Source organism: Anomaloglossus baeobatrachus, chromosome 1, assembly GCF_048569485.1.
Source record: "Anomaloglossus baeobatrachus isolate aAnoBae1 chromosome 1, aAnoBae1.hap1, whole genome shotgun sequence".
Classification (NCBI taxonomy): Eukaryota; Metazoa; Chordata; class Amphibia; order Anura; family Aromobatidae; genus Anomaloglossus; species Anomaloglossus baeobatrachus.
In genome coordinates, this window is record NC_134353.1 from 335775291 (window position 1) to 335803154 (window position 27864).

The 27864-nt window shown below is 46.5% G+C and overlaps 1 protein-coding gene across 1 annotated transcript in view; it reads left to right on the forward strand.

The window, feature by feature from the left end:
- The window catches only part of ANXA3 (annexin A3), a 91751-nt gene that overhangs the window by 12064 nt on the left and 51823 nt on the right, over positions 1 to 27864 (forward strand). Inside the window, exons 2-3 of the mRNA XM_075337665.1 lie at positions 17346 to 17377; positions 21662 to 21749. Coding sequence (XP_075193780.1) covers positions 17363 to 17377; positions 21662 to 21749 — 103 coding nt within the window. The 5' untranslated portion in view covers positions 17346 to 17362. The remainder of the gene's footprint in view (positions 1 to 17345; positions 17378 to 21661; positions 21750 to 27864) is intronic.

Sequence of the window (27864 nt, forward strand, 5' to 3'; positions counted from 1 at the left end):
TCTGATGCTCACAGTGAGCGTCATAGAACATGATTGCCCACTGTGAGCTCCATACAGCAACTGAAGTGAGTCGTGCTATCAGCTGTGACGTCACTTAGGTTAGGTGCAGCCACAGCTGGAGTCCTCCACCTGTGACCGCAAATCAGGCCTCTACTGAAGTGAGCCGCAGGTGGAGGACTCACCTGAGTGACCTCCCTGCTGATTGCGCGGCTCACTTCAGTCACAGATTGCTGTCACAGGGGGAGGACTCTAGCTATGGCTAACCAGAGTGACGTCTCCGCTGATAGTGTAAGAGAATATCCTGTACACACCAGAGTCAAAAGACAAAAGGAATTTTCCAAGAAAAATCGTGTTTTATTGTGGTACATTCAAAAAAACTTCGTTTCAGCAACAACGTGCTTTCATCAAAGTCATTTTTATCTAAGAATGTAAGCCAACAAAAAATGCAATAATTCAGAGAAAACTTGCTAGGGTGATATAGGGACAAAGTCCATCCAAATGACGTAATGAAAGGCAGGAGCGATGTGGACCACGCCGCAACCTAGCCTGGTCCACATCGCTCCTGCCTTTCATTACGTCATTTGGATGGACTTTGTCCCTATATCACCCTAGCAAGTTTTCTCTGAATTATTGCATTTTTTGTTGGCTTACATTCTTAGATAAAAATGACTTTGATGAAAGCACGTTGTTGCTGAAACGAAGTTTTTTTTGAATGTACCACAATAAAACACGATTTTTCTTGGAAAATTCCTTTTGTCTTTTGACTCTGGTGTGTGCAGTCATGGCCAAAAGTTTTGAGAATGACACCAAAATTATATTTTCACATGATCTGTTGCCCTATGGTTTTTAATTGTGTTTGTCTGATGTTTACATCACATACAGAAATATAATTGCAATCATATTATGAGTACCAAAAGGTTATATTGACAGAATGAGTTAATGCAGCAAGTCAATATTTGCAGTGTTGACCCTTCTTCTTCAGGACCTCTGCAATTCTCCCTGGCATGCTCTCAATCAACTTCTGGATCAAATCCTGACTGATAGCTGTCCATTCTTGCATAAGCAATGCTTGCATTTTGCCAGAATTTGTTGGTTTTTGTTTGTCCACCGTCTCTTGATGATTGCCCACAAGTTCTCAATGGGATTAAGTTCTGGGGAGTCTCCAGGCCATGGACCCAAAATCTCTGTTTTGTTCCATGAGCCATTTAGTGATCACCTTTGCTTTATGGCAAGGTGCTCCATCATGCTGGAAAAGGCATTGTTGGGCGCCAAACTGCTCTTGGACAGTTGGGAGAAGTTGCTCTTGGAGGACATTCTGGTACCATTCTTTATTCATGGCTGTGTTTTTAGGCAAGACTGTGAGTGAGCCGATTCACTTGGCTAAGAAGCAACCCCACACATGAATCGTTTCAGGATGCTTAACAGTTTGCATGAGACAAGACTGGTGGTAGCGCTCACCTCTTCTTCTCCTAATAAGCTGTTTTCCAGATGTCCCAAACAATCGAAAAGGGGATTCATCTGAGAAAATGACTTTACCCCAGTCCTCAGCAGTCCACTCTTGTACCTTTTTCAGAATATCAGTCGGTCCGTGATGTTTTTTCTGGAGAGAAGTGGCTTCTTTGCTGCCCTCCTTGAAACCAGGCCTTGCTCAAGCAGTCTCCGCCTCACAGTGCGTGCAGAAGCACTCACACCAGCCTGCTGCCATTGCTGAGCTAGCTCGGCACTGCTGGTAGTCCGATCCCGCAGCTGAAACAGTTTTTAAGATACGGTCCTGGCGTTTGCTGGTCCTTCTTGGGCGCCCTGGAGCCTTTTTGGCAACAATGGAAGCTCTCTCCTTGAAGTTCTTGATGATGCGATAGATTGTTGACTGAGGTGCAATTTTTGTAGCTGCGATACTCTTCCCTGTTAGGCCATTTTTGTGCAGAGCAATGATGGCTGCACGTGTTTCTTTAGAGATAACCATGGTTAACTGAAGAGAAACAATGATACCAAGCACCAGCCTCCATTTAAAGTGTCCAGTGGTGTCATTCTTACTTAATCATGACTGATTGCCAGCCCTGTCCTCATCAACACCCACACCTGTGTTAATGGAACAATCACTAAAACAATGTTAGCTGCTCCTTTTAAGGCAGGAATGCAATGATGTTGAAATGTGCTTTGGGGGTTAAAGTTCATTTTCTTAGCCAATATTGACTTCGCAAGTAATTGCTGTTAACTGATCACTCTTTATGACATTCTGGAGTATATGCAAATTGCCATTAGAAATACTTAAGCAGTAAAGTTTGTAAAAATTAATATTTGTAGCATTCTCAAAACTTTTGGCCATGACTGTACAGGATTTTCTCTTATTCTACTAATTTTCCTGTTACACACAAACTCATAATTAATGGCAAATGCAGATTAACTATTATACCGCTGATAGTGTGACTCACTTCAGTTGCTGCATGGAACTCATAGTGGGGAGTCATGTTCTATGTCGCTCGCTGTGAGTGTCAGATGTAGCAGTGCTGGAAGTGTTGTGGGACCTTGTGACGGACCTGCACGGATGTTTTTTGGGTTAAAGTGATGAAAGAGGGTGCTTTTTTGTCTTTTATTTCAAATAAAGGATTTTTTGGGGTGTTTGTGTTTTTACTTAGATGAGTGATTGGGGTGTCTCATGGATGCCTGCCATCACTAATCTAGGATTTAGTGGCAGCTATGAGCTGTCATTAACTCCTTATTACCCCAATTGCCACTGCACATGGGTAATCGGGAAGAGTCGTGAAAAGTCCTGGGACTGTCACATATAATGGATGCAGCAATTCCCAACGGCTGCTGGCTGATATTTTTAGGCTGGGAGGCTCCCAATAACGTGGGTCTCCCCAGCCTGAGAATACCAGCCCCCAGCTGTGAGGCTTTATCTTGGCTGGGTATCAAAATTGGGGGGACTGCACACCATTTTTTTTAAATTATTTATTTTACTGTACGATCTAGACCTGCCCACCGGTGTCTGTGATTGGTTGCAGTCAGACAGCTGTCACTCAGCATGGGGGTGCATCTGACTGCAACCAAATATTTGACAAATAAAAGGCAGACAATAAAAATGCAATATGTCCGTGGAAATTCAGATTTCTCTTAGACTTTGCTGGGGAAGCAAAAGCATGCAATTTGTCATTGACACAGTGCAGTTTAAAACACAAAAAATACCGCGACATGCGCATGTAGCCTTTCATTTAAAATCAATATGACTTAAAGGGGTAGGACACTTTCTTTTGTTAGTATAGCTTTTTTCACACACTGACCAGCACTTCTGTCCAAATAGTGGCTGCTGTGGAGAAGTATGTGACAAGACCGATTCATTAGTCTACTCCATAACGCGCTTCACATGGGAATACTGCTTTTCTATTGGAGGAGGTTGTTGGATTGCTCTGGTCACAGGCTTCTCCACCAGCAGCTACTGTATGGATAGAAGCGCTGATCAGTGAGTGAGGAAAGTTGCACTAACAAGATAGTGGTGTCTTTAAACGTTTTCTCCTTTTTGACTAGCTAGGCTAGCTATTTGCCTGTGTAAACTGCTAAGTAAATGTGCACTCCCGTTAATGTGACATCCTGTTCAGGTCCTATTTGTACAGGTATTTTTAAAGCTGGAGTTTCCTCTAGGGCACTTTCTCATGTAGGTTTTTTTTTTGTTTAACAATCAAGCTTTATTGGGTTTTCAGCAGATACAACAAGACATGGTAGAACCTTACACAGGGAGCAAAAACAATACAATTCTTGACTAACAATACCAAAGGTATAGGTATGGCGGAAAAGACTAACAGAGGCCTCCCACCAGCAGAGGTCACCTGGGTAGAAAAGAAAAGAGAGAAGGGGGCTGGAAAAAAAAGAAACAGAGCAAGGAAGGAGAGAACACCGGAGCTCAACGCGTTTGAGAACCTGGCGGTACAGAGGAGAGGGGAGAGGGGCCTCCCAGTGAAACCATTTCGTAGCGACAAATTCTAATGTTGAGTATGGGAAATCAGAGATTCCATTCGATGAGTCAGTGAAATCTCGGAAAAAACATTCCTCCAAGGATGTGGGGTCCGAGGACCACGAATGCCGGTGTATCACTGTCTTTGCAGCTTGGAGAAGGTGCCTTTTAAGAGTGATTTTTTTTTTTTTTTTTTTTTTTTGTAGATAGATTTGGACAATGGGAACATGTACAGCAAAATCGCTTCCGGGGATGGGGGAACAGAAATCCCTGTCACCTCCAAAGCCACCTTAAGTACCCCTTCCCAGAAGGCATTCTGGGTTGGGCAGGACCACCATACAGTCATATGAAAAAGTTTGGGCACCCCTATTAATGTTAACCTTTTTTCCTTATAACAATTTGGGTTTTTGCAACAGCTATTTCAGTTTCATATATCTAACAACTGATGGACTGAGTAATATTTCTGGATTGAAATGAGGTTTATTGTACTAACAGAAAATGTGCAATCCGCATTTAAACAAAATTTGACCGGTGCAAAAGTATGGGCACCTCCACATAATAGTGACATTTAATATTTTGTAGATCCTCCTTTTGCAAAAATAACAGCCTCTAGTCGCTTCCTGTAGCTTTTAATGAGATCCTGGATGAAGGTATATTTGACCATTCCTGTTTACAAAACAATTCCAGTTCAGTTAAGTTTGATGGTCGCCGAGCATGGACAGCAGGCTTCAAATCATCCCACAGATTTTGAATGATATTCAGGTCTGGGGACTGGGATGACCAATCCAGAACATTGTAATTGTTCCTCTGCATGAATGCCTGAGTAGATTTGGAGCTGTGTTTTGGATCATTGTCTTGCTGAAATATCCATCCCCTGCGTAACTTCAACTTCGTCACTGATTCTTGCACATTATTGTCAAGAATCTGCTGATACTGAGTTGAATCCATGCGACCTTCAACTTTAACAAGATTCCCGGTGCCGGCATTGGCCACACAGCCCCAAAGCATGATGGAACCTCCACCAAATTTTACTGTGGGTAGCAAATGCTTTTCTTGGAATGCCATGTTGTTTTGCCTCCATGCATAATGCCTTTTGTATGACCAAACAACTCAATCTTTGTTTCATCCGTCCACAGGACCTTCTTCCAAAATGTAACTGGCTTGTCCAAATGTGCTTTTGCATACCTCAGGTGACTGTTTGTGGCGTGCTTGCAGAAACGCCTTCTTTCGCATCACTCTCCCATACAGCTTTTCCTTGTGCAACGTGCGCTGTATTGTTGACCGATGCACATTGACACCATCTGCAGCAAGATGATGCTGCAGGTCTTTGGAGGTGGTCTGTGGATTGTCCTTGACTGTTCTCACCATTCTTCTTCTCTGCCTTTCTGATATTTTTCTTGGCCTGCCACTTCTGGGCTTAACAAGAACTGTACCTGTGTTCTTCCATTTCCTTACTATGTTCCTCACAGTGGAAACTGACAGTTTAAATCTCTGAGACAACTTTTTGTATCCTTCCCCTGAACAACTATGTTGAATAATCTTTGTTTTCAGATCATTTGAGAGTTGTTTTGAGGAGCCCATGATGCCACTCTTCATAGGAGATTCAAATAGGAGAACAACTTGCAAGTGGCCACCTTAAATACCTTTTCTCATGATTGCATACACCTGCCTATGAAGTTCAAAGCTCAATGAAGTTACAAAACCAATTTAGTGGTTTAGTAAGTCAGTAAAAAGTAGTTAGGAGTGTTCAAATCAAGAAATTGATAAGGGTGCCCATACTTTTGCACCGGTCAAATTTTGTTTAAATGCGGATTGCACATTTTCTGTTACTACAATAAACCTCATTTCAATCCAGAAATATTACTCAGTCCATCAGTTATTAGATATATGAAACTGAAATAGCTGTTGCAAAACCCCAAATTGTTATAAAGAAAAAAGGTTAACATTAATAGGGGTGCCCAAACTTTTTCATATGACTGTATATGCGACATCGTCCCAACTGCTGCCCCACAGCACCAACATGTGTCCGGGACTCCGGGAAACCATTTGTTCAGTGAGAAAGGGACCCTATACCACCTAGAAATTATCTAAAACTGGTCTCCTGGGATTTAGACGCTATCACTGATTTATGCGAGAGGGAGAAACATCTGTCCCATTGAGCTTTTGTAAAGGTTTTTTGAAGTTCTGTTTCCCAGGCCTTACAATAAGGTGGAAGGGAGAGGAGATAGTTTTCGAAAAGCAGTTTGTAAATGACTGAAGTCGCATGGGGTATGGTAGGCTGTGTTAGCAGTGCAACTTAAAAGTTGACAGGGGATGTGTTAGGACTGTGCGGTCGGGTAGCGACGCAAAGAAACGTTGAAGTTGAGTATATTAAAAATCGTGGCATGGAGTAGGCTTGTCTCCTAAGATTGAGCCTAGGGGTAGGAGCACACCTAATGGGGTGACTTGATGCGCACGTAGAGAACGAAGCTTGGTGCCACCCAGGAAGGCTGAAGAGGAGAGACCGGGGCAGAACTTGGGATTGCCTGTGATTGGGAGCATAGGGCCATCTGGGTCCAACAACACTCCTTGTAGAGAGGGAATAGCTATTGTTTTCAATGTGTGAGTCACCGTGAAGGAGTCGTCGGGACTATTTGCTAAGGGGGTGGGTCGAAGCCATGGAAGAACCCAACCCCCCCCCACCACCACCACCAGGACTGGGCAGGTGTTTGTTGCAATACGAACCCATAATTTAGACTGGTAATTATGAAGTAAATCCAGTACACAAGCTGCAGCTATATAACAGCAACGACTATCAGGTAGACCCTACCCCCCCCCCCCCCCCCCCGCTTCCTTTGGCCGAACGAGTGTCTCCCAATGGAGTCTCGGTGTTTCGAGGCCCATACAAAATGCCTAAATTGTCGCTCGAGTCCCAACCAAAAAAATGCAGGTATGTATGTGGGAATAGTATGGAAGAGGTACAACAGTCGCAGGATGGTCATTTTAAGGATATTGATTTGTCCGAACCACGAAAAGCCATGTTCCCATGTTAAGTTGGTCTCCAGTCTAGAGCGGGATGGTTAGAAGTTCAGCGAGAATAGTCTGGTGTGATCAGAGGACAGACTGATACTTAAATAAGTTATAATATTACCCGGAGGCCATTTGAATGGATATTGGGCAATTAAGTTATTCACTATTTCTATAGGGCAGACCTGGGCAAGGGGCGGCCCGCGGGCCACATCCGGCCCGCCTACTCTCTGTGACCAGCCCGCCTGGCTCAGGGCGTTCTTGCTGGCCGGTCAGTGATGAGGGCAATCTGACCTGTTGTCCGGAGCTCCGGGAGGCCTGTGGTCAGATTGCCCTCATCACACGCTGCGTGCCGGGCAGGGAACAGAGGACAGATCCTGCAGCGCCGCACAGTGTAGGCAGCGGAATGCAGGAATCTGTCCTCTGTTCCCTGCCCGGCAACTTTCTCTGTGACACACACGCGCGCCCTGATGTTGTCAGTACGGCGCGCGTGTGTGTCATTTGAGAAGTTCCCGCCCGGCAGGAGAAGCTGCAGAAGCCGGGGCCCGTACGGAGAGAAGCAGCGGCGGGGCCCCTACAATAACGGCGGCGGCGGGGCCCCTACAATAATGGCGGCGGCGGGGCCCCTACAAGAACGGCGGCGGCGGGGCCCCTACAAGAACGGCGGCGGCGGGGCCCCTACAAGAACGGCGGCGGCGGGGCCCCTACAAGAACGGCGGCGGCGGGGCCCCTACAAGAACGGCGGCGGCGGGGCCCCTACAAGAACGGCGGCGGCGGGGCCCCCACAAGAACAGCGGCGGCGGTGGCCCGTACAGGAGAAGAAGCATCTCGGCGGGGGCCCTTACGGAGGTACCTGAGGAGAGAGGTGAGTAATAACCTGAGGGGACAATGGGGGGTCGGGTGGTAACTGATGAGTAATATTTGGGTGTAGTGATGTAGTATATGGGAATGTAGATTTTACAGGTGTAGTATATAGGGGTCTAGTGATGTATATGGGGATGTAGTGATGTATATTACAGGTGCAGTATATAGGAGTGTAATGATGTATATTACAGGTGCAGTATATAGGAGTGTAGTGATGTATATTACAGGTGCAGTATATAGGAGTGTAGTGATGTATATTACAAGTGTAGTATATAGGAGTGTAGTGATGTATATTACAGGTGCAGTATATAGGAGTGTAGTGATGTATATTACAGGTGCAGTATTTAGGAGTGTAGTGATGTATATTACAGGTGCAGTATATGGGGATGTAGTGACGTATATTACAGGTGCAGTATATAGGAGTGTAGTGATGTATATTACAGGTGCAGTATATGGGGATGTAGTGACGTATATTACAGGTGTAGTATATAGGAGTGTAGTGATGTATATTACAGGTGCAGTATATAGGAGTGTAGTGATGTATATTACAGGTGCAGTATATAGGAGTGTAGTGATGTATATTACAGGTGCAGTATATACTGCAGTGAATATTCAGTGAGTATAATTACCGGCGATAAGGAGCAAGAGACAGCAGAGCCAGAGACAGCAGCGCTGGAGAGAGGTAAATATAGAAAATCTTTTTATTAAAAAGACCCGTGTTTTCTCCGGTATTTGTCACACTGATGTCACACAGATCACATCAGTGTGCGATCCGTGTGACACCCGTGCTGCTGGAGAAAAAAATGGACATGTGTGCGTGCAGGGCCACGAGGGGTCACACAGTCCGTAACTTACTGTTTGTTTTTGAAGGGATAGTATATACTGTATACAGTATTGGGTAAAACTGAGTTAATTATATTCGTCCGGCCCTCTAAAACCATCCCAATTTCTCATGCGGCCCCATGGGAAAATAAATTGCCCACCCCTGTTATAGGGAGAGAGATGTTAAGTGCTTCCAACTTATCCAGGTTTGTCTTCAAATTACACCATTTACCAAAACATTTCAGGAAAGGCAGCAAAGTAGGGAGAGATGCAAGGGGATTGGTTATATAGATCAGCAGGTCATCCTGAAAGGATAGAGTTTGGGAGAGAGAAGGCCATGAGATTCTGTAAAAAGCCTTCTCTGCATCAAGGGATAAAATTGTGAAAAGGGTCTTATGTGCCTTTGCATGATTAAGGCTGCTTTCACACATCCGGCTTTTGCAATGCGGCACAATCCGGCACTTTGCAGGAAAACCGCAACCGGTTTTTTTTGCTGCCGGTTGCGTTTTTCCTGCATAGACTTTAATGAGTGCCGCATTGTGCCGCATGGGCTTGCGTTCGGTCCGGTTTTTGCCGCATGCGGCAGATTTAGCCGATGCGGCGGCCGGATGGAACGTTCCCTGGCACGTTTTTTTCTCCGGCAAAAAAAACCGCATTGCGCCGCATCCGGCCGATGCGGCGCTTTTCCCAATGCATCCCTATGAATGCCGGATGCGGCGCGATGCGGCGAAAACCGCATCCGGCCGCCGCATGCGGTTTTTGCCACTGCTCATGCTCAGTAGCATGCCGCAAGCGGCAAAACCCGGACCGGCCGCATGTAAAAAAACTTATGCAAAGGATGCGGTGTTTTCACCGCATCCGTTGCATAGGCTTCACAGCCGGATTGAGCCGCAGAGCTCAAGCCGGATGTGTGAAAGCAGCCTAATAATGTCTATGGTTTTAAGGGTATTGTCTCGTGCCTCTCTACCTGGGACGAAGCCCTTCTGATTGGGATGAATTAGAGATGGGAGCAAGGGTGGGTTAAGTCTATTTGCAATTAACTTGGCGGAAATCTTTAGATCAGCATGGAGGAGGGAGATTGGCCAGAAACTTTTGCAAGAGTGTGGATCTTTAACAGGTTTGGGGATTACTGCTACGTGGGCGTCCATTGAGTGAGGAGGGAATGGGGAGGAGTCCGAAATAGAATTAAAAGCCTCCAGAATCAAAGGGGATAGGAGTTTGGAGATTGTTTTATAAAACTTTGTTGTAAAACCATTGGGACCAGGGCTCTTATTACCCGGGAGATCTTTTATCACTCCTGCCAATTCCATGAGATCAAAGGGGGCATGCAGTTCTGATGCAGTCTCTGGCCTCAAGATCTTGAAGGGGGATGGTAGAGGGAGAGCGGGACCTATCTGTGTGGCAGTGATACAGTTTAGAGTAATATGATTGGAAGGCTGCCGATATTTCGGAATAAAATATCGGGCGCATTTTGAAAGCAACGCTCTAGCAAGCATCTGTCTAGGCTTATTTCCGAATTCATAAAACCGGCTACGTCCGACCTGAAGATACAGTTTATTGGAACTATCTAATAACGGTTTCACTTCTAGTCTAGCTTTACACAGGTCTCTGAGGGATTCGTTAGAAAGAGCGTGTTTATGGGATAGTTCTAGTTTAGTAACAGTTTAGAGAGTGGAGCTAATGGCCAGGGCTTTGTCCTTTTTAATGGATTTGTAGGACAGGTGTGACTTTTTCTTTAAATTGTCTAAAACAGAGTCCAAAGTGAGGGTGAGATTCTCACACAGAAACTTAGTGCCTTGAACCAAGGGGGATGAGCCATCCACTAGGTTTGATATGAACTTAACCTGATCCTGGTTTGGGGCATAGACATTGAGGAGTGTGAAGATTTTTTCCTTCAATGTACAGTGACAGGATGATGCATCTGGCATCCTTATCCACCATGCATCAGATAATTTGATGGGGAAGAGATTTATGAATAGCGATGGCTACACCCTTAGATCTAGTAATGGGGTTATTGGCAAAATGACAGCTATTATAATGTTTGTGTTTTTAAATACAGGTGTATGGTTATCTTTTAAAGTGGGTTTCTTGAAAGCAGATATGTACCTTGCTATGATGGAAGTGCTGTAGAATTTGTGCATGTTTTTCTGGGGTATTCAGACCTCTTAGCATTGAGAGAGGCGATTCTCAGTTCAGTCATTCGTTCTGGAGGGACAGTTAAACACTTTGCTGAGAGAGACCCATGTAGAGCGAGAGAGGGTAAAAGAGAGTTTAGAGCCACAGACAGTAAGGGTATGTGCGCACTAGGCGTTTTTGCCGCGTTTTTGCCGCGTTTTTAGCGGCGTTTTTTACCGCGTTTTTGTGCTGAAAACGCAGTGACATTGCTTCCCCAGCAATGTCTATGGGTTTTCATAAGTGCTGTCCACACACAGCGTTTTTTTGTAGCTGCGTTTTTGTGGTGACCACAAAAATGCAGCATGTCAATTATTTCTGCGTTTTTCACTGCGTTTTTCACCCATTGAGTTCAATGAGATGTTCAACAACGCAATGAAAAACGCATATAGCTGCGTTTCTATGACTAAAAACGCAGCTATAAACGCAAGGGGTGGGCAGTATAGTGACGTGTACAGGAAGAGGATTCCTTCTGTTGGTAAACACAGAAGCATGAATCCTCCCGGTACCGTCACCGCTGCGTCCACCTCCCGTCCGGTGCATGTCAGCTCCGTGCGGCGCCATGTCTGGGCGGGAGGTGGAGGCAGCGGCGAAAAGCAAAGTGAACAGTAGAAAAAAAAAAATGTCATATATACTCACCTGTCTCCCGGTGCCATGCCCGCTCCCAGCCCCTGTCTCGGTACCGCCGCTCCGGGTGTGTGCAGTCTCCCCGGGGCAGGACCTTGCTTGCAGGACCTGGCGGTGGATCACCTGATGCAGTCACCTGACGCATCAGCTGATCGTAGTCTCGCCGGCTTTTTCGCGCCCGGCCGGCTATCAGCTGATCCTGCCGTCAGGGGACTTCATCAGCCGATTACCGGCAACTCCTTGGAAGAAGCTTTTCTGCGAAACACGTGTCGGGGTACCTTTATCCTCAGGTTATTATCTTCCTGGTCTGTGTCTTTGTGGGCTTGCCACTCAGTGCTAAGGTTGGTTCTTATGGCTGACTTTGTTCCCTTGTAGGGGCAAATTACTGTGGTATTGCAGCCATGCTGCCTTTCTGTGAGCTATAGTACTGGGAATATGGCTTTTTAGTCTGGGCCCTGTAACACCCTTCTGGTGTGTGTTTTTGTGGATTCACCACAGTGTTTGGGTCGGTCCTATGGCTGACTCTGTTTCCTTGTAAAGGTATAGTACTGTGGTAATGCAGCCATTCCGCCCTTTTTTCTGATTATAACACTGGGAATATGGCCTCCTAGTCCAGCCCTGTGGAAAAAAGTGTTATATTTTGACACTTGTGTCAGTTTCTGCCTTTTCTTTATATGTATGGTTGAGATCCTGCTTCTCCCCTGTTTGGGACTGTAGGCATTTGGAAACATTGTTGTGGTTATACCACCTGATCCATTCAGGATTTGCTTTTTATAAACTATTATGTTTGCATCTTATAGGATTATATCCTGGTAATATCATAGACACATGTATTCTTTGTTTCCCCTGTTATATGCCACGTTTTGTAGCAATAGGATTGTGGCTCTCATACATTTAGTCTTGAATGAAGAAAAAAAGCTTTGTTTAGCTTGAAATTTAATATAGTTCCACCTTATTGGTGTTCTTTGGGACACTCTTCATTTACCTAAAGACTATTGGCTCTTCAAAGAAACTTGGACAGCACCCTTTTTTGGTGCACTTTTTTTTTTTTTTTTTTTTTTTTTTTTTTCCCGATACATGACCATTATGCATTTATGCTATTTATTGCTTGTATATTTTGGTTTACCTGAGGTTAATTGTATGTGTCCTCATCATTGTCTGTTTTATGTGTTTTGTCTTTTAACAAATTTTTCAATAAAGATTATATACTTTTATATTGGCTGGTTCACTCACATCTTTATAGGTTCTTCCTGCAGCGATCGGACGGGATCAGACTCCTGTCCAATCGATCGCTCCAGGAGCTGCCGGTAATCAGCACAGCACATAAGTGAGTATTATTTTTTTTTTTTTGCACTGATGCATCAGCTGATTGTATAATCGGCTTTTATACAATCAGCTGATGTGTGATGGGATTCAGGCACTTGATCCTGACACATCATCTGATCACTTTGCCTTCCAGCAAACCGATCAGATGATATTGTATCCGGATTGGACGGCGCGGGACCCTTGACCCAGGATTACTGCGGAGGGGGGTTTATTTCAATAAAGATGGAGTCACTAATTGTGTTGTGTTTTTATTTCTAATAAAAATATTTTTCTGGGTGTTGTGTGTTTTTTTTTTTTTTTTTTTTTTTTTTTTTTTATCATTACTAGAAATTCATGGTGGCCATGTCTAATATTGGCGTGACACCATGAATTTCGGGCTTAGGGCTAGCTGATAATATACAGCTAGCCCTAACTCCATTATTACCCAGCTTAGCCACCCGGCTTCAGGGCAGCTGGAAGAGTTGGATACAGCGCCAGAAGATGGCGCTTCTATGAAAGCGCCATTTTCTGGGGTGGCTGCGGACTGCAATTCGCAGTGGGGGTGCCCAGAAAGCTTGGGCACCCTGCACTGTGGATTCCAATCCCCAGCTGCCTGGGTACCCGGCTGGACTCAAAAATTAGGCGAAGCTCACGTCATTTTTTTTTTTTTAATTATTTCATGAAATTCATGAAATAATTAAAAAAAAAGGGCTTCTCTATATTTTTGGTTCCCAGCCGGGTACAAATAGCTGGGGGTTGGGGGCAGCCCGTACCTGCCTACTGTACCCGGCTAGCATACAAAAATATGGCGAAGCCTATGTCATTTTTTTTTTTTTTTTTTTTTTGGGGCAAAAAACTGCATACAGTCCTGGAAGGAGGATGCTGAGCCTTGTAGTTCTGCAGCAGCTGTCTGCTCTCCTGCATACACTAGTTCTGTAGCTGTCTGCTCTCCTGCATACAATGAACATTTTGAAGAAGGAAATGACATCAGACCTTTTTTTTTCATCAACAATCTTTAATGGCATTGTGCACTGATTAAAAACGCAGTGAGCAAAAACGCAGCAAAAAACGCACCAAATCGCGGTAAAAACGCATGCGTTTTTTTAGCCGCGGGTGCGTTTTTTTTAGCCGCGGGTGCGTTTTTTGAGACAAAAACGCACATAAAAACGCAGCGTGAAAAAAACGCCTAGTGCGCACATACCCTAAGGCAACACTTTAGAAAACCAAAAAACAGAGCTATAGCCTCTGTAAGGAGAGCTAACAGGTTAAAAACGTAAAACAGAAGCTTATGCATCCTTGTAGGGCAGGACAGATGCTCCGAACCTATGTGGGGTGAAGTGTGGTTAAACATTCAGTGAGGCTCGCATAATAACTAAAACAATATTTCAATATTTCCACCGGCGTATACAGTTTGAATATGAACTGTGGGCTAAGAAAAAAACTCGTATGGAAACAAGAGCTCCTTATCCGAAGTTTGCCAGCCATGGGTTGTGACATGGCAGCAGTCGGTGAGCTGGTTTGATTGAATCGTGTGAGGGAGAAGTGCTCTGGTGTCCTCTGCAAAAGCTGAGACTAAGTCCACAGCTAGTAACGGCAACTCCTGGCAACTCCGACCAGGAGGGTTCCAGGACGGGCACATAAAGTAGACTATGGTCCAAGTCAGTTCAGCTGTACCTGTTGGTTAGGTTGTGGTTAGGTGTGTGATGGAGGGTTTTTTCCGTTGACCCATGTGCGTTCCCTGAGGGGAAGGCCCTGAAGATGATCCAAGGTCCTGGGAGGTTTCCTGCTTGGGTTTGCGACACCATCCTGGATTGCTGGCCACTCAGGCAAGGGAATGGTGGGCAAGTCCAGTCCTGCTAAGAAGCCTGGTAGATCCTTTCGGGAGCGTAGTGTGTAGGATTCTGAGTCTCTTCACACTGTTGGTGAGAATGGGAAAGGGTTGCCCTTTATCCCGCAGCTGATAGAGTAGAGGTCTGAGAGCAGATCTTTGGGCCAAGGTGCAGTGGGAAAGATTTGGCATAATCCTAATAGGTTAGCTTTTATAGGAAAGAGATTGTTTTTCTTTCGTACCGCCTTGCAAGGATGGACTCTAAGTGCGGAAAAGTTGACCCGGCAAATTACGTCCCTAGGCTGGGGGTTGTTCAGATCCAGGCACCGAAGGGCTCTATGAGCTCTGTCTAACTCAATGAATGTTCCAGGTAGGCGGTGAAGTAAGCCCTTAAAGGTGAAGAAAGAAGGGAAGGGATGTCCGCATTAGAGATGGATTCCGGTAAGCCCCTGATTCGTAGGTTATTCCTCCGGTTTCTATTTTCAAGATCGTCCAGGTTAGATTGAAGAACATGTAGTTGGGAGGAGTGCCGGGATACCGTTTCCATTAGAGACTGGATAGTTATGGTTGATACGTCCTGAGATTGGGTCGAGGAGTCAACCCTTGATGAGAGTTCTTTAAGATCATAGCGTAACTGCGCAAATTCTTGCTTACATTCGGAGACAATCTGGGACGTTAAATTTGCAATGTCCTGTTTAGTGGGAATGGTCTGTAATAGCAGTCGAACGTCCGCCAGGGTGGCTGGTCTATGCTCATCCAGGCCTGTGTGATAGGGCGCCTTATCAGTGCACTGGGGGTCATTCCCGATATGGGCAAGTGTAACAGCAGATGAAGGGCCCTGTGTAGGAGCGCTGCCTGGGGGCAGGGTATCAGCCCTGGGCTCCACCGGGGAGGACGACGTCAGCTCGCCTGATGCTTTCTGCCCTCATGGTGTGGGGAGGTGGACATCTAGGAAGACCCCATCGACCATCTGGATGGTGAATCAGTCTGTTATATATCGGAGGGTTCAGACAGAGACCCCTGGGGAACCAAGCCAAAATGGAGGACACCCAGCTCAGAGGGCTGCAGAGGGTGAGAAACGTCCTTCTAGAGGGGTGTAGCTGCTGGGGGCATTGGCAGATGGGGGTGTGGGGTAGGCGATCCCCTCTCCTGGTCATCGCTGTCCTGCAGGTTTCGGTTTCCCAATTAGGACCCAGTGAGCAATACCCCCCCCCCTTAAGCGGTGCGCAGCCTCAAGGACCGGAGCCCGAGAGTCCCAGTCCAAAGGTCATGGTGACTGCACGGCTGGGTAGTCTACCATTGACCTGTTAGGAGTCGTTGGCTTCATCGTCTCGCCGTGTGGTGGTGCATGGCAGCCGCCAGCCTACGACACTAGCCGGGCCTCAGCCGCAGGGTCAGCGGCCTGTGACAGCACCGCAGCCTCACGGAGCTGCAAGTAAGCAATTCCAGTCTGAGACGCAGGGGAAGGAGGACGCAGGTCCAGCAGCGTCCGGGAGTAAATCCCCTCCACAGGTGAAGCAGTCGGCAAAGGTCCCAGTGAGGAACCACAGCGAGGAATGCGGCCATCTTGGGGTGCTGAGGCCACATCGCCCTTTTACTTTCCCATTAGTTATTTTTTTTATTGTGCTTTTGTTTTTTTCCCTTTTCAAGTACTTAAGTAGCCATGTTTTGCTTCGTGTTTTTTTTTGTTTTTTTTTTTTTTTTTTTTTTTTTTTAATATATACGGTATATTATAACATTTAGTGATAAGCGAGCGCTAAAATGCTCGAGTGCTCTGCACTTGAATCAAGCAGCTTGGACGGTCTCGACTCAAGTAATGAGCACTGGAAGTCGAGGGTAAACTGAAGCATTTTCCTGGAGAACCTAACAGGAAGGGTTGGGAGGCAGGAAAATGGGTGGAAACGACACTCAGATGTAATAGTAACAGCGTGGGGAAGCCGCCTAGACGCATCTGACTCCCAGGTTGCTGCTGGGAAGAATGTTGTCAGAGTATTACTCCACTTTTACAGACTGACAATAAAACATACAAAACCAAAGATAAAATTTATTTTAGAGGAAAAAATGTTAGGGCGGGGCCATCACTGATTGACACGGGGCTCGTATGACGTCGCAATGTCACGTGCCTGGGGTATTGACGCTGCTGGAATGGCACGGGAGGGGAGTATAGGCTTTTTTTTTGTTTTACGTAGAGGAACATGTGGAATCAGAAGGGATGTCCTAATAGTGGACAACCCCTTTTTAAAAATTCTGAACTTTTTTTTTTTCCCCTTTCTGTTGATGGACTTTTATGAGGGCTTGCTTGCTGTAATTTTTTTAAATATTTATGGATTTTTTTTATTTTATGAACATGTTTTATTTCTTTACTTGAACCTGTAATCCGCTGATTCCACTTTACAACAAGAGTTTTTCAATGCATAATATCACTGATCTTCAAAAAAGCCCAATCATGGGTATTTTCCATAGACCATGAGCTTCAATGGCAACGTGTCCGCTTCCCACTGTTGCGTCACAGGGAGCTGATTGGTCCCAGAGCTTTTTCACTATGCAATTGCCTAATTTAATGATGTGGGAGATTGTTGGCAGTATTAAATGGTTTAATAGTAGTGGCCTGAGTTAGCTGTCGTCTCTGATCTGACACAGCTCCATGCACCCAATGTTTGTGCACAATTTATGCTGCTTAAAAATACAACCCACAGGTAGGTTCTTCTGCTCTTGATAAACAAATGTAAATTCTGTTTGCTGACTTTTTTTTTTTTTTTTTTTTTTCTTAAGGTTGAATTTGATTCAACATGTCTTCTGTGTGGGTAAGTATAAATTAGTTTATGGTGCAAGAATCCCAATTATAAGATGTATTGTTTAGCTCGGTGCTTTTCACACTGTGAGTTGCTACCCATTTGTTAGTAAGGTGCCGCAGGGGAAACTAGTATTCTGCTTTAGTCACAGTACTGAGCCCTTTTTGTCCTTTAATTTAATGTTCTTCGTAGTTGAAGAGACAAAAAAGCCTCTTCTAGTTCCTCCTATTTTGATACACAGCCAAGATAAGCACATGGATGGGGGCTGCAGCCTGTAGCCGTATGCTTTATCTGTGCTGGGTACCATAATATAATATAAATCAAATGGCATGAAAACCGGTTTAAATGCTGCGCTAAAAAACACAGATGCTGTAGATAAAAAGATTTCCTTTATTTCACAGTTCTACGCTTTTCTGAAACATCTCCGTCTCCTTCCTCAGGAAAAGAAATCCTGAGGAAGGAGACGGAGATGTCTCTGAAAGGCGTAGAACTGTGAAATAAAGGAAATCTTTTTATCTACAGCATCTGTGGTTTTTAATGCGGCATTTAAACCGGTTTTCATGCCATTTGATTTATATTATAAACTGCTCTCCGGTGCCGCTGCTAAACTGCAAAAAACACTCGCATGCGATCATAGGTGGTTGTGACTGGCACAACCCTACCAGTTGAGTGTATATCTTTCTGTCGGTAAGACCCTATTGCGCTTTTTCCCCCCTACAGCTTTGCAAGGATACCATAATATGGGGGGGACCTTACACCAATTTCTTTTATTTATTTTTCCACCAATAAAGACATGCACACAGCATCTATGATTTAAAAGCAGTCACACACTCTGCCACTCAGGGTGGGAGCGCTTCTGACCGTAACCAATCAGACTCGGGGACTGCCGGTGGATGGGGAAAACAGTGCATATTTATGAGCTAATGAGCGGCCCTGGAAGTAGTGTTAGAGCTTCTCAGCGACTGTTAAAGTATAAAGCGCCTCCTTTAATTCCCCTATCCCTTCTACCACAATTTTTAAGCTTCTAATTTGGGTCCCCATAGACATATATATGGTGTCCTGCTTCTTGCCAGATATCTGGGATCAATTCTGGGCCCAAACCAAAGTTGTTGTTTTTTTATTTTTTATTTTTTTTTTTAAAAATCCGGTTGGACCCGCCGTTGCTGGGTATCTGCGAGTCCGTCCATCACTAGTAATGATACAGCTGTTATCTCCTGGTTTAACCTGAATGAGTCCAGTGTGGGAGGGGCAGTGCAGATGAGTTTTTGTATCATATTCCATACATTTTCTACCATGTTTTTCCAAAATCAAGACCCTGTCTTATACTTTTTTTTTTTTTTTTTTTTACCCCCAAAAAGCACTAGGGCTTATTTTTGGAGGAGGTCTAATTCTTGGAGAAACATGGTTGGGGCTAAGTTAACTTTCCTCCCTCCAGAAACCCCCCCCCCCCTCCCAGTGACCTCTGACGGGCCATCTCAGCAGGTATGCTGCAACCTGTTTCTGGCCGATGCGCACACACACTCATACACATAGAAACGAAGATCTGATCACACACAATCACCAATCAGATCGCACGCACACTCACTAGTAACTCTCCACATTGGGCGCTACAGAATGCCTCCAGCTGCAGGGAAGGATGGGAGGAAATTATGCATTGTAGGTCCTGTAAGCATTCCATCCGCAGCCACAGGTCCTTGTGTTCCACTGCGCTACGTCTCAGGATTCTGCCGGCTAGAAGAAATCTGTATCACTGGATGTGGTGAGTGTGTGTGTGAGTGTGCGATCTGATGTGTGTGTGAGTGTGCGATCTGATGTGTGTGTGAGTGTGCGATCTGATGTGTGTGTGAGTGTGCGATCTGATGTGTGTGTGAGTGTGCGATCTGATGTGTGTGTGTGTGCGATCTGATGTGTGTGTGTGTGCGATCTGATGTGTGTGTGTGTGTGCGATCTGATGTGTGTGTGAGTGTGCGATCTGATGTGTGTGTGTGCGATCTGATGTGTGTGTGTGTGCGATCTGATGTGTGTGTGTGTGTGCGATCTGATGTGTGTGTGAGTGTGCGATCTGATGTGTGTGAGTGTGCGATCTGATGTGTGTGAGTGTGCGATCTGATGTGTGTGTGAGTGTGCGATCTGATGTGTGTGTGTGCGATCTGATGTGTGTGTGAGTGTGCGATCTGATGTGTGTGTGTGAGTGTGCGATCTGATGTGTGTGTGAGTGTGCGATCTGGTGTGTGTGTGTGTGCGATCTGGTGTGTGTGTGAGTGTGCGATCTGGTGTGTGTGTGAGTGTGCGATCTGATGTGTGTGTGAGTGTGCGATCTGATGTGTGTGTGTGAGTGTGCGATCTGATGTGTGTGTGTGCGATCTGATGTGTGTGTGTGCGATCTGATGTGTGTGTGCGATCTGATGTGTGTGTGCGATCTGATGTGTGTGTGTGTGCGATCTGATGTGTGTGTGTGTGCGATCTGATGTGTGTGTGAGTGTGCGATCTGATGTGTGTGTGTGTGTGCGATCTGATGTGTGTGTGAGTGTGCGATCTGATGTGTGTGTGAGTGTGCGATCTGATGTGTGTGTGTGTGTGTGCGATCTGATGTGTGTGTGTGTGTGCGATCTGATGTGTGTGTGTGTGCGATCTGATGTGTGTGTGAGTGTGCGATCTGATGTGTGTGTGCGATCTGATGTGTGTGTGTGTGCGATCTGATGTGTGTGTGTGTGTGTGTGTGTGTGCGATCTGATGTGTGTGTGTGTGCGATCTGATGTGTGTGTGTGTGTGCGATCTGATGTGTGTGTGTGTGTGCGATCTGATGTGTGTGTGTGTGTGCGATCTGATGTGTGTGTGTGTGTGCGATCTGATGTGTGTGTGAGTGTGCGATCTGATGTGTGTGTGTGTGTGCGATCTGATGTGTGTGTGAGTGTGCGATCTGATGTGTGTGTGAGTGTGCGATCTGATGTGTGTGTGAGTGTGCGATCTGGTGTGTGTGTGTGTGCGATCTGGTGTGTGTGTGTGTGCGATCTGGTGTGTGTGTGTGTGCGATCTGGTGTGTGTGTGAGTGTGCGATCTGGTGTGTGTGTGTGTGCGATCTGATGTGTGTGTGTGTGCGATCTGATGTGTGTGTGCGATCTGATGTGTGTGTGTGAGTGTGCGATCTGATGTGTGTGTGTGAGTGTGCGATCTGATGTGTGTGTGTGTGCGATCTGATGTGTGTGTGTGTGCGATCTGATGTGTGTGTGTGTGCGATCTGATGTGTGTGTGTGTGTGCGATCTGATGTGTGTGTGTGTGTGCGATCTGATGTGTGTGTGTGTGTGCGATCTGATGTGTGTGTGAGTGTGCGATCTGATGTGTGTGTGTGTATGTGTGTGTGTGTGCGATCTGATGTGTGTGTGTGTGTGTGTGTGTGAGAGTGTGCGCGATCTGATGTGTGCGGGGGTGCGATCACTGCATGGCCTCCTGTTCGGCGTCAGGTGAGAATGAATGCGGGGTGTTCGCTGTTTCTATCGAAGAGTCTTACAGTGTTCTTTAACTTTTTTAGCTGCACGGACACTTCATTATTGAACTGCGACTAGAGCTTATTTTCGGGGTAGGGCTTATAGTTAAGCCTAGCTCCGAAAATGCTGAAAATCCCTGCTAGGGCTTATTTTTGGAAAAAACACTGTATCGGCTCAGACTGGAGGATATTATTATAGATTATAATGGGTACATGTATCCATAAAAAAAAACGGATTCACCAGACGTCTGAATAAGTCTTAACACCCACTTGGACTTAACTAACAATAACTAGGTAGTGGTAGAATACTTTGATTGCCAATATATCTATAACAGAGAGATATTATACTTATAATATAATATATAATATCATAAAAAAAAAAAAAAAGTTATTTGTCTGTGTGGGTCTCTATCACGTAGTGTGTCCAGTTCAATATGAAACATTTGGGGAAAGACCTTCTTTTTAAATAGTGACTGTTTTTATGCCCTTTTTTTTGCCAAATATTGCAGAACGTTATAAGTTAGCGGTGTGCTGATTATACAGTAATATTCTGGCTGGCACCGTTAGCGGGGAAGGTATTAGAGTCTGGAATGTGACAGCACTGGAAATCTTTTGTGATAGCAGTTACCAGCATTTCCTGGTACATGTTTATGGTTGGGCAAGGATTTTGCATGCTTTTGTCTGGGAATAAAATGTGTTTAAATTCAAAGATTAGTATTGGCTCGTGTCTGACACTTGTGCAGATACTGTAGTATTGTGAAAATTCATCTGAAACGTACAACAGTGCTATTTCTGTGATAAATTTTTACAGGCTGGTAACAGAGGAACTGTGAAGGACTTTCCAGGCTTCAGTGCAGGCAGAGATGCTGATGCAGTTAGGAAAGCAATTAAAGGCCTTGGTGAGTACATTCATGGTTTTGTATGTGCTGAAACACAATAAGGCAAAGTTATCATTACTGGCTAATTCTTAGATCACGCCCATTGACTAGAATAATGATGACTGAACCAGCCGTTAGCGATGGGTTTTGCTAGTGGTCTGTTTGCGGCGCAGTCTGTTGACAGATGGTCTCGGGATATGCCTATCACATATGCCCAATTTCGGACTGCTGATTGCATTGTTCTCAGAGATGAAACACTGCTCGATGTGTTAGGGTAAGTTCACACAGTGCGTTTTCCGCGGCGTTTTTCGGGTGCGTTTTTGCTCAGAAAACTGCATGAATTTGCTTCCCCAGTCTGAGTTTTCATTTTTGCTGTCTGCACACAGCGTTTTTTTTTTTTTTTAGCTGCGTTTTTGTGTGCACCACAAAAAACGCAGCATGTCAATTATTTTTGCGTTTTTCACTGCGTTTTCCACCCATTGAGTTCAATGAGATGTTCAAAAACGCAATGAAAAACGCAAATTGCAAATATAGCTGCGTTTTTATGACTAAAAACGCAGCTATAAACGCAAGGGGTGGGTAGAAAAGTGACATGTACAGGAAGAGGATTCCTTCTGTCAGTAAACACAGAAGCGTGAATCCTCCCGGTACCGCCACCACTGCTTCCATTTCAAACCCGGTGCCATGTCCGCTCCCGTGCAGGAGGTGGAAGCGGCTGCTAAATCAAAAGTGAACAATAGAAAAATCTCATACTCACCTGTCTGCAGACTCCCAGTGCCATGTCCGCTCCCAGCTCCTCTTCCCGGTACCGCCACCACCGCTCTGGCTGTGTGCCGGCTCCCAGGCACGTACGATAGCTGCAGGACCTGGCGGTGATCACCTGACGCATCAGTTGATCGTAGGTCTCGCGGTGACGCCGGCTTTTACTGCCCGGCCGGTTATCAGCTGATGCCGTCAGGAGACTTCATCACTGATTACCGGCAGCTCCTGCAGCGGCCGGGCGGGAGTTAGCACGGACGTGTGTAGTTTTTTTTGTTTTGTTTTTTTTTTTGCACTGATACATCAGCCTAGACTGTACAGCGAGCGAGCGCCGAGTGACTGATTCCCCGGCGCTTGCAGTCAGTTCATGACAGCTGCAGACAGGCCGGGGTGATCTACGGAGTTCAGGTGAGAGCACCGGCGATCACCCCGGCCTGTCTGCAGCTGTCATGAACTGAACCGCAAGTGCCGGGGAATCAATCACTCAGCGCTCGCTGTACAGTCCCAGCTGCACGCCGGAGCTCAGGTGAGAGCTCCGGGGTTCAGTGCAGGTATCTGAATCCAGGCCTGGCATTACTGGAAATTCCTCCGATAGCCAGTCCAACGCTGCACAGACGTGTGTAGTTTTTTTTTTTTGTTTTGTTTTTTTTGTTTTTTGCACTGATGCATCAGCTGATTGTATAGAAGCCGTTTATACAATCAGCTGCTGTGTCATGTGATTCAGGCCTTGAACCTGACACATCATCTGATCGCTTTGCCTTCCAGCAAACCGATCAGATGATATTGGATCCGGATTGGATGGTGCGGGACCCTTGACCCAGGATTACTGCGGAGGGGGTTCTTTATTTCAATAAAGATGGAGTCACTAATTGTGTTGTGTTTTTTATTTCTAATAAAAAAATTTTTCTGTTTGTTTTTTTTTTTTTTTTCTATCTTTACTAGAATGTCATGGTGGCCATGTCTAAATTTGGCGTGACACCATAAATTTCGGGCTTAGGGCCAGCTGATAATACAGTTATCCCTAACCCCATTATTACCCAGCGAGTCACCTGGCATCAGGGCAGCTGGAAGAGTTGGATACAGCACCAGAAGATGGCGCTTCTATGAAAGCGACATTTTCTAGGGTGGCTGCGAACTGCAATTTGCAGCGGGGGTGCCCAGAAAGCTTGGGCACCCTGCATTGCGGATTCCGATCCCCAGCTGCCTAGTTGTACCTGGCTGGAAACAAAAATTGGGCGAAGCCCACGTCATATTTTATTATTTTTTAATTATTTCATGAAATAATTAAAAATAAAGGGCTTCCCTATATTTTTGGTTCCCAGCCGGGTACAAATGGGCAGCCCGTACCTGCCTGCTGTACCCGGCTAGCATACAAAATATGGCGAAGCCCACGTCATTTTTTTGGGTGGCAAAGAAATCCTGCATACAGTCCTGGAAGGCGGATGCTGAGCCTTGTAGTTCTGCAGCTGCTGTCTACTCTCCTGCATCCACTAGTTGATGGAGTATGCTAAGCCTTGTAGGTCTGCTCCCCCTGATTCTCCCTCCAGCATACAGTCCTGGATGGAGCATGCTGAGCCTTGTAGTTCTGCAGCTGTCTGCTCTTCTGCATACACTAGTGGAGAATGAAGAACATATTGAAGAAGGAAATGACATCAGACCTTTTTTCTTTAATGGCAATGTTCACTGATAAAAAACTCTGAGCAAAAACGCACCAAAACGTGGTAAAAACGTATGCGTTTTTTCCCCGCGGGTGGGTTTTTGTGCCAAAAAACCCACAAAAACGCAGCGGCAAAAAATCGCAGTGTGTGAACTTAGCCCTAGTCAGCAAGTTGCTCATAGAGAACAGAGGAGCTCTCCACCGAATGAGCGCTGCTGTGTATGGGAAAGCTGGTTTATATGGCTGCCAAACTATCGTCCAAAGCATGGTTTGACCAACCGTCATCTAATGTGTATAGACAGCTATAAAATGTACTTAATTTACTCGATTCCTAAACTTGAAAAGATCAAGTCTTTGGCATGATACTTCAGGGCTACCCACAAATCCTATAATTAGGGAAAAATATTCTATATACTCTGTCTAATTGTTGGCCCTCTTTCCCTATTCTCACTCCCCCTCCCAAGACAAATTGGAAGGTGAGGAAGAGGTTATGAAGGGGTGAATATCCAGAAACGTGTAAACTAAAGTGGCCTTCGTCTATGTCCTGTTTTCAGATTTATTTATTTATTTATTTATTTTATGGATAAAAGTAAGCTTTTATAGTGCTGGATCGCATTGTCTTTTTTCTACAAATTTTATACTCCTTTATTCTAGTGCTGCTGTGAAAATAATAATAATGTGGTGTGTTTTTTTTCTGGAATGTTGGGAATTGGATTAAGGGAGGATTAGAGAATCGAAGTTGTGATGCTTTCTCTTTTTTATAATGTGGAATTGTGTCCTATATGATAATGGCAAAACTTGTATTTGGAGTTTACAATAAAATATGATTAAAGAAAAAACAAACATTTATTTTTTGTGATTTAAAAAACGTCTCTTCGCTGGCTTAGTTTGTACTAGAAATGTGAGCCACAGTTTTTGCCCAATTTTTGTCACACATTGTTCCAAGTTCGGCTCTCTTTACTTCCACTAGACCATATCCGCTTTCAGGGTTGGCATGGCCCCATGTCAGATAAGGCCAAGAAAGTGCCTAAAACGCTTGTGTTGCAAGGCATGAAAGACCAGTTGTGTAAAAAAACAATTTTTATGCAAATTTCTCCAGAATTCCTTTGCAACTATCTTGATGAACTTCACTCAATCTTACAGGGCACTTGCAAATATTTTTTATTTGATGGCTTGTGTTTAGAATATTACGTGGACTCAGTAAGCAGTCTCGCTTTTATAGTTGACTAGAAGGTGGCCCGATTCTACGCATCGGGTATTCTAGAATTTACGTATTGTGTAGTTCATGTATGATTTTTGTTATATATATATATATATATAGATGTTGTTGTCTGTAGTTACCAAGTGTTTGTGTAGGCGCTGTACATGTTCTGGGTGTTGTCTGGGTGTGGCGGGGGGTGAGAGTGTTGTTGTATGTGTGTTGCGTGTGTTGCGTTGTTTGTGGAGCGCTGTGTGTCTGTAGCATTGTGGGTGTGGTGTGTTTTGGGGGGAGGTATGTTTTGTGCATTGTGTGTGTGTTGCGTGGTATGTGCGTATATTTATGTATGCCGCGGTGTTTGTGTGTTGGGTGTTGTGTGTGTGTGCAGCGTTGTCTGTGTGTGTGGGTGTCTGTGTAGGGCGGTGTTTGTGGTTCCCAGTGTGTGTGTGGTGTGTGTGTGTGTGTGTGTGTGTGTGTTGGGGGGAGGTGTGCACCTCCCATCGTGCTCCCTCCCCCATGCTGCGCACCCCCCATCGTGCTCCATCCGCCATGCTGCGCACTCCCAAACGTGCTCCATCCACCATGCTGCGCACTCCCAAACGTGGTCCATCCGCCATGCTGCGCACTCCCAAACGTGCTCCATCCGCCATGCTGCGCACTCCCAAACGTGCTCCATCCGCCATGCTGCGCACTCCCAAACGTGCTCCATCCGCCATGCTGCGCACTCCCAAACGTGCTCCATCCGCCATGCTGCGCACTCCCAAACGTGCTCCATCCGCCATGATGCGCACTCCCCATCGTGCTCCATCCCCCATGCTGCGCACTCCGAAACGTGCTCCATCCGCCATGCTGCGCACTCCCAAACGTGGTCCATCCGCCATGCTGCGCACTCCCAAACATGCTCCTTCCGCCATACTCCGCACTCCCCATCGTGCTGAATCCCCATGCTGCGCACTTCCAAACGTGCTCCATCCGCCATACTCCGCACTCCCCATCGTGCTGAATCCCCCATGCTGCGCACTCCCAAACGTGCTCCATCCGCCATGCTGCGCACTCCCAAACGTGCTCCCATCCGCCATGCTGCGCACTCCCAAACGTGCTCCATCCGCCATGCTGCGCACTACCAAACGTGCTCCATCCGCCATGCTGCGCACTCCCAAACGTGCTCCATCCGCCATGCTGCGCACTCCCAAACGTGCTCCATCCGCCATGCTGCGCACTCCCAAACGTGCTCCATCCGCCATGCTGCGCACTCCCAAACGTGCTCCATCCGCCATGCTGCGCACTCCCAAACGTGCTCCATCCGCCATGCTGCGCACTCCCAAACGTGCTCCATCCGCCATGCTCCATGCTGCGCACTCCCAAACGTGCTCCATCCGCCATGCTGCGCACTCCCAAACGTGCTCCATCCGCCATGCTGCGCACCTCCCAAACGTGCTCCATCCCGCCATGCTGCGCCAGCATCAGCCTCTCTACCCGCAGCATCAGCCTCTGTCCCCAGCATCAGCCTCTGTCCCCAGCATCAGCCTCTGTCCCCAGCATCAGCCTCTCTGTCCCCAGCATCAGCCTCTCTGTCCCCCAGCATCAGCCTCTCTGTCCCCAGCATCAGCCTCTCTGTCCCCAGCATCAGCCTCTCTGTCCCCAGCATCAGCCTCTCTGTCCCCAGCATCAGCCTCTCTGTCCCCAGCATCAGCCTCTCTGTCCCCAGCATCAGCCTCTCTGTCCCCAGCATCAGCCTCTCTGTCCCCAGCATCAGCCTCTCTGTCCCCAGCATCAGCCTCTCTGTCCCCAGCATCAGCCTCTCTGTCCCCAGCATCAGCCTCTCTGTCCCCAGCATCAGCCTCTCTGTCCCCAGCATCAGCCTCTCTGTCCCCAGCATCAGCCTCTCTGTCCCCAGCATCAGCCTCTGTCCCCAGCATCAGCCTCTCTGTCCCCAGCATCAGCCTCTCTGTCCCCAGCATCAGCCTCTCTGTCCCCAGCATCAGCCTCTCTGTCCCCAGCATCAGCCTCTCTGTCCCCAGCATCAGCCTCTCTGTCCCCAGCATCAGCCTCTCTGTCCCCAGCATCAGCCTCTCTGTCCCCAGCATCAGCCTCTCTGTCCCCAGCATCAGCCTCTCTGTCCCCAGCATCAGCCTCTCTGTCCCCAGCATCAGCCTCTCTGTCCCCAGCATCAGCCTCTCTGTCCCCAGCATCAGCCTCTCTGTCCCAGCATCAGCCTCTCTGTCCCCAGCATCAGCCTCTCTGTCCCAGCATCAGCCTCTCTGTCCCCAGCATCAGCCTCTCTGTCCCCAGCATCAGCCTCTCTGTCCCCAGCATCAGCCTCTCTGTCCCCAGCATCAGCCTCTCTGTCCCCAGCATCAGCCTCTCTGTCCCCAGCATCAGCCTCTCTGTCCCCAGCATCAGCCTCTCTGTCCCCAGCATCAGCCTCTCTGTCCCCAGCATCAGCCTCTCTGTCCCCAGCATCAGCCTCTCTGTCCCCAGCATCAGCCTCTCTGTCCCCAGCATCAGCCTCTCTGTCCCCA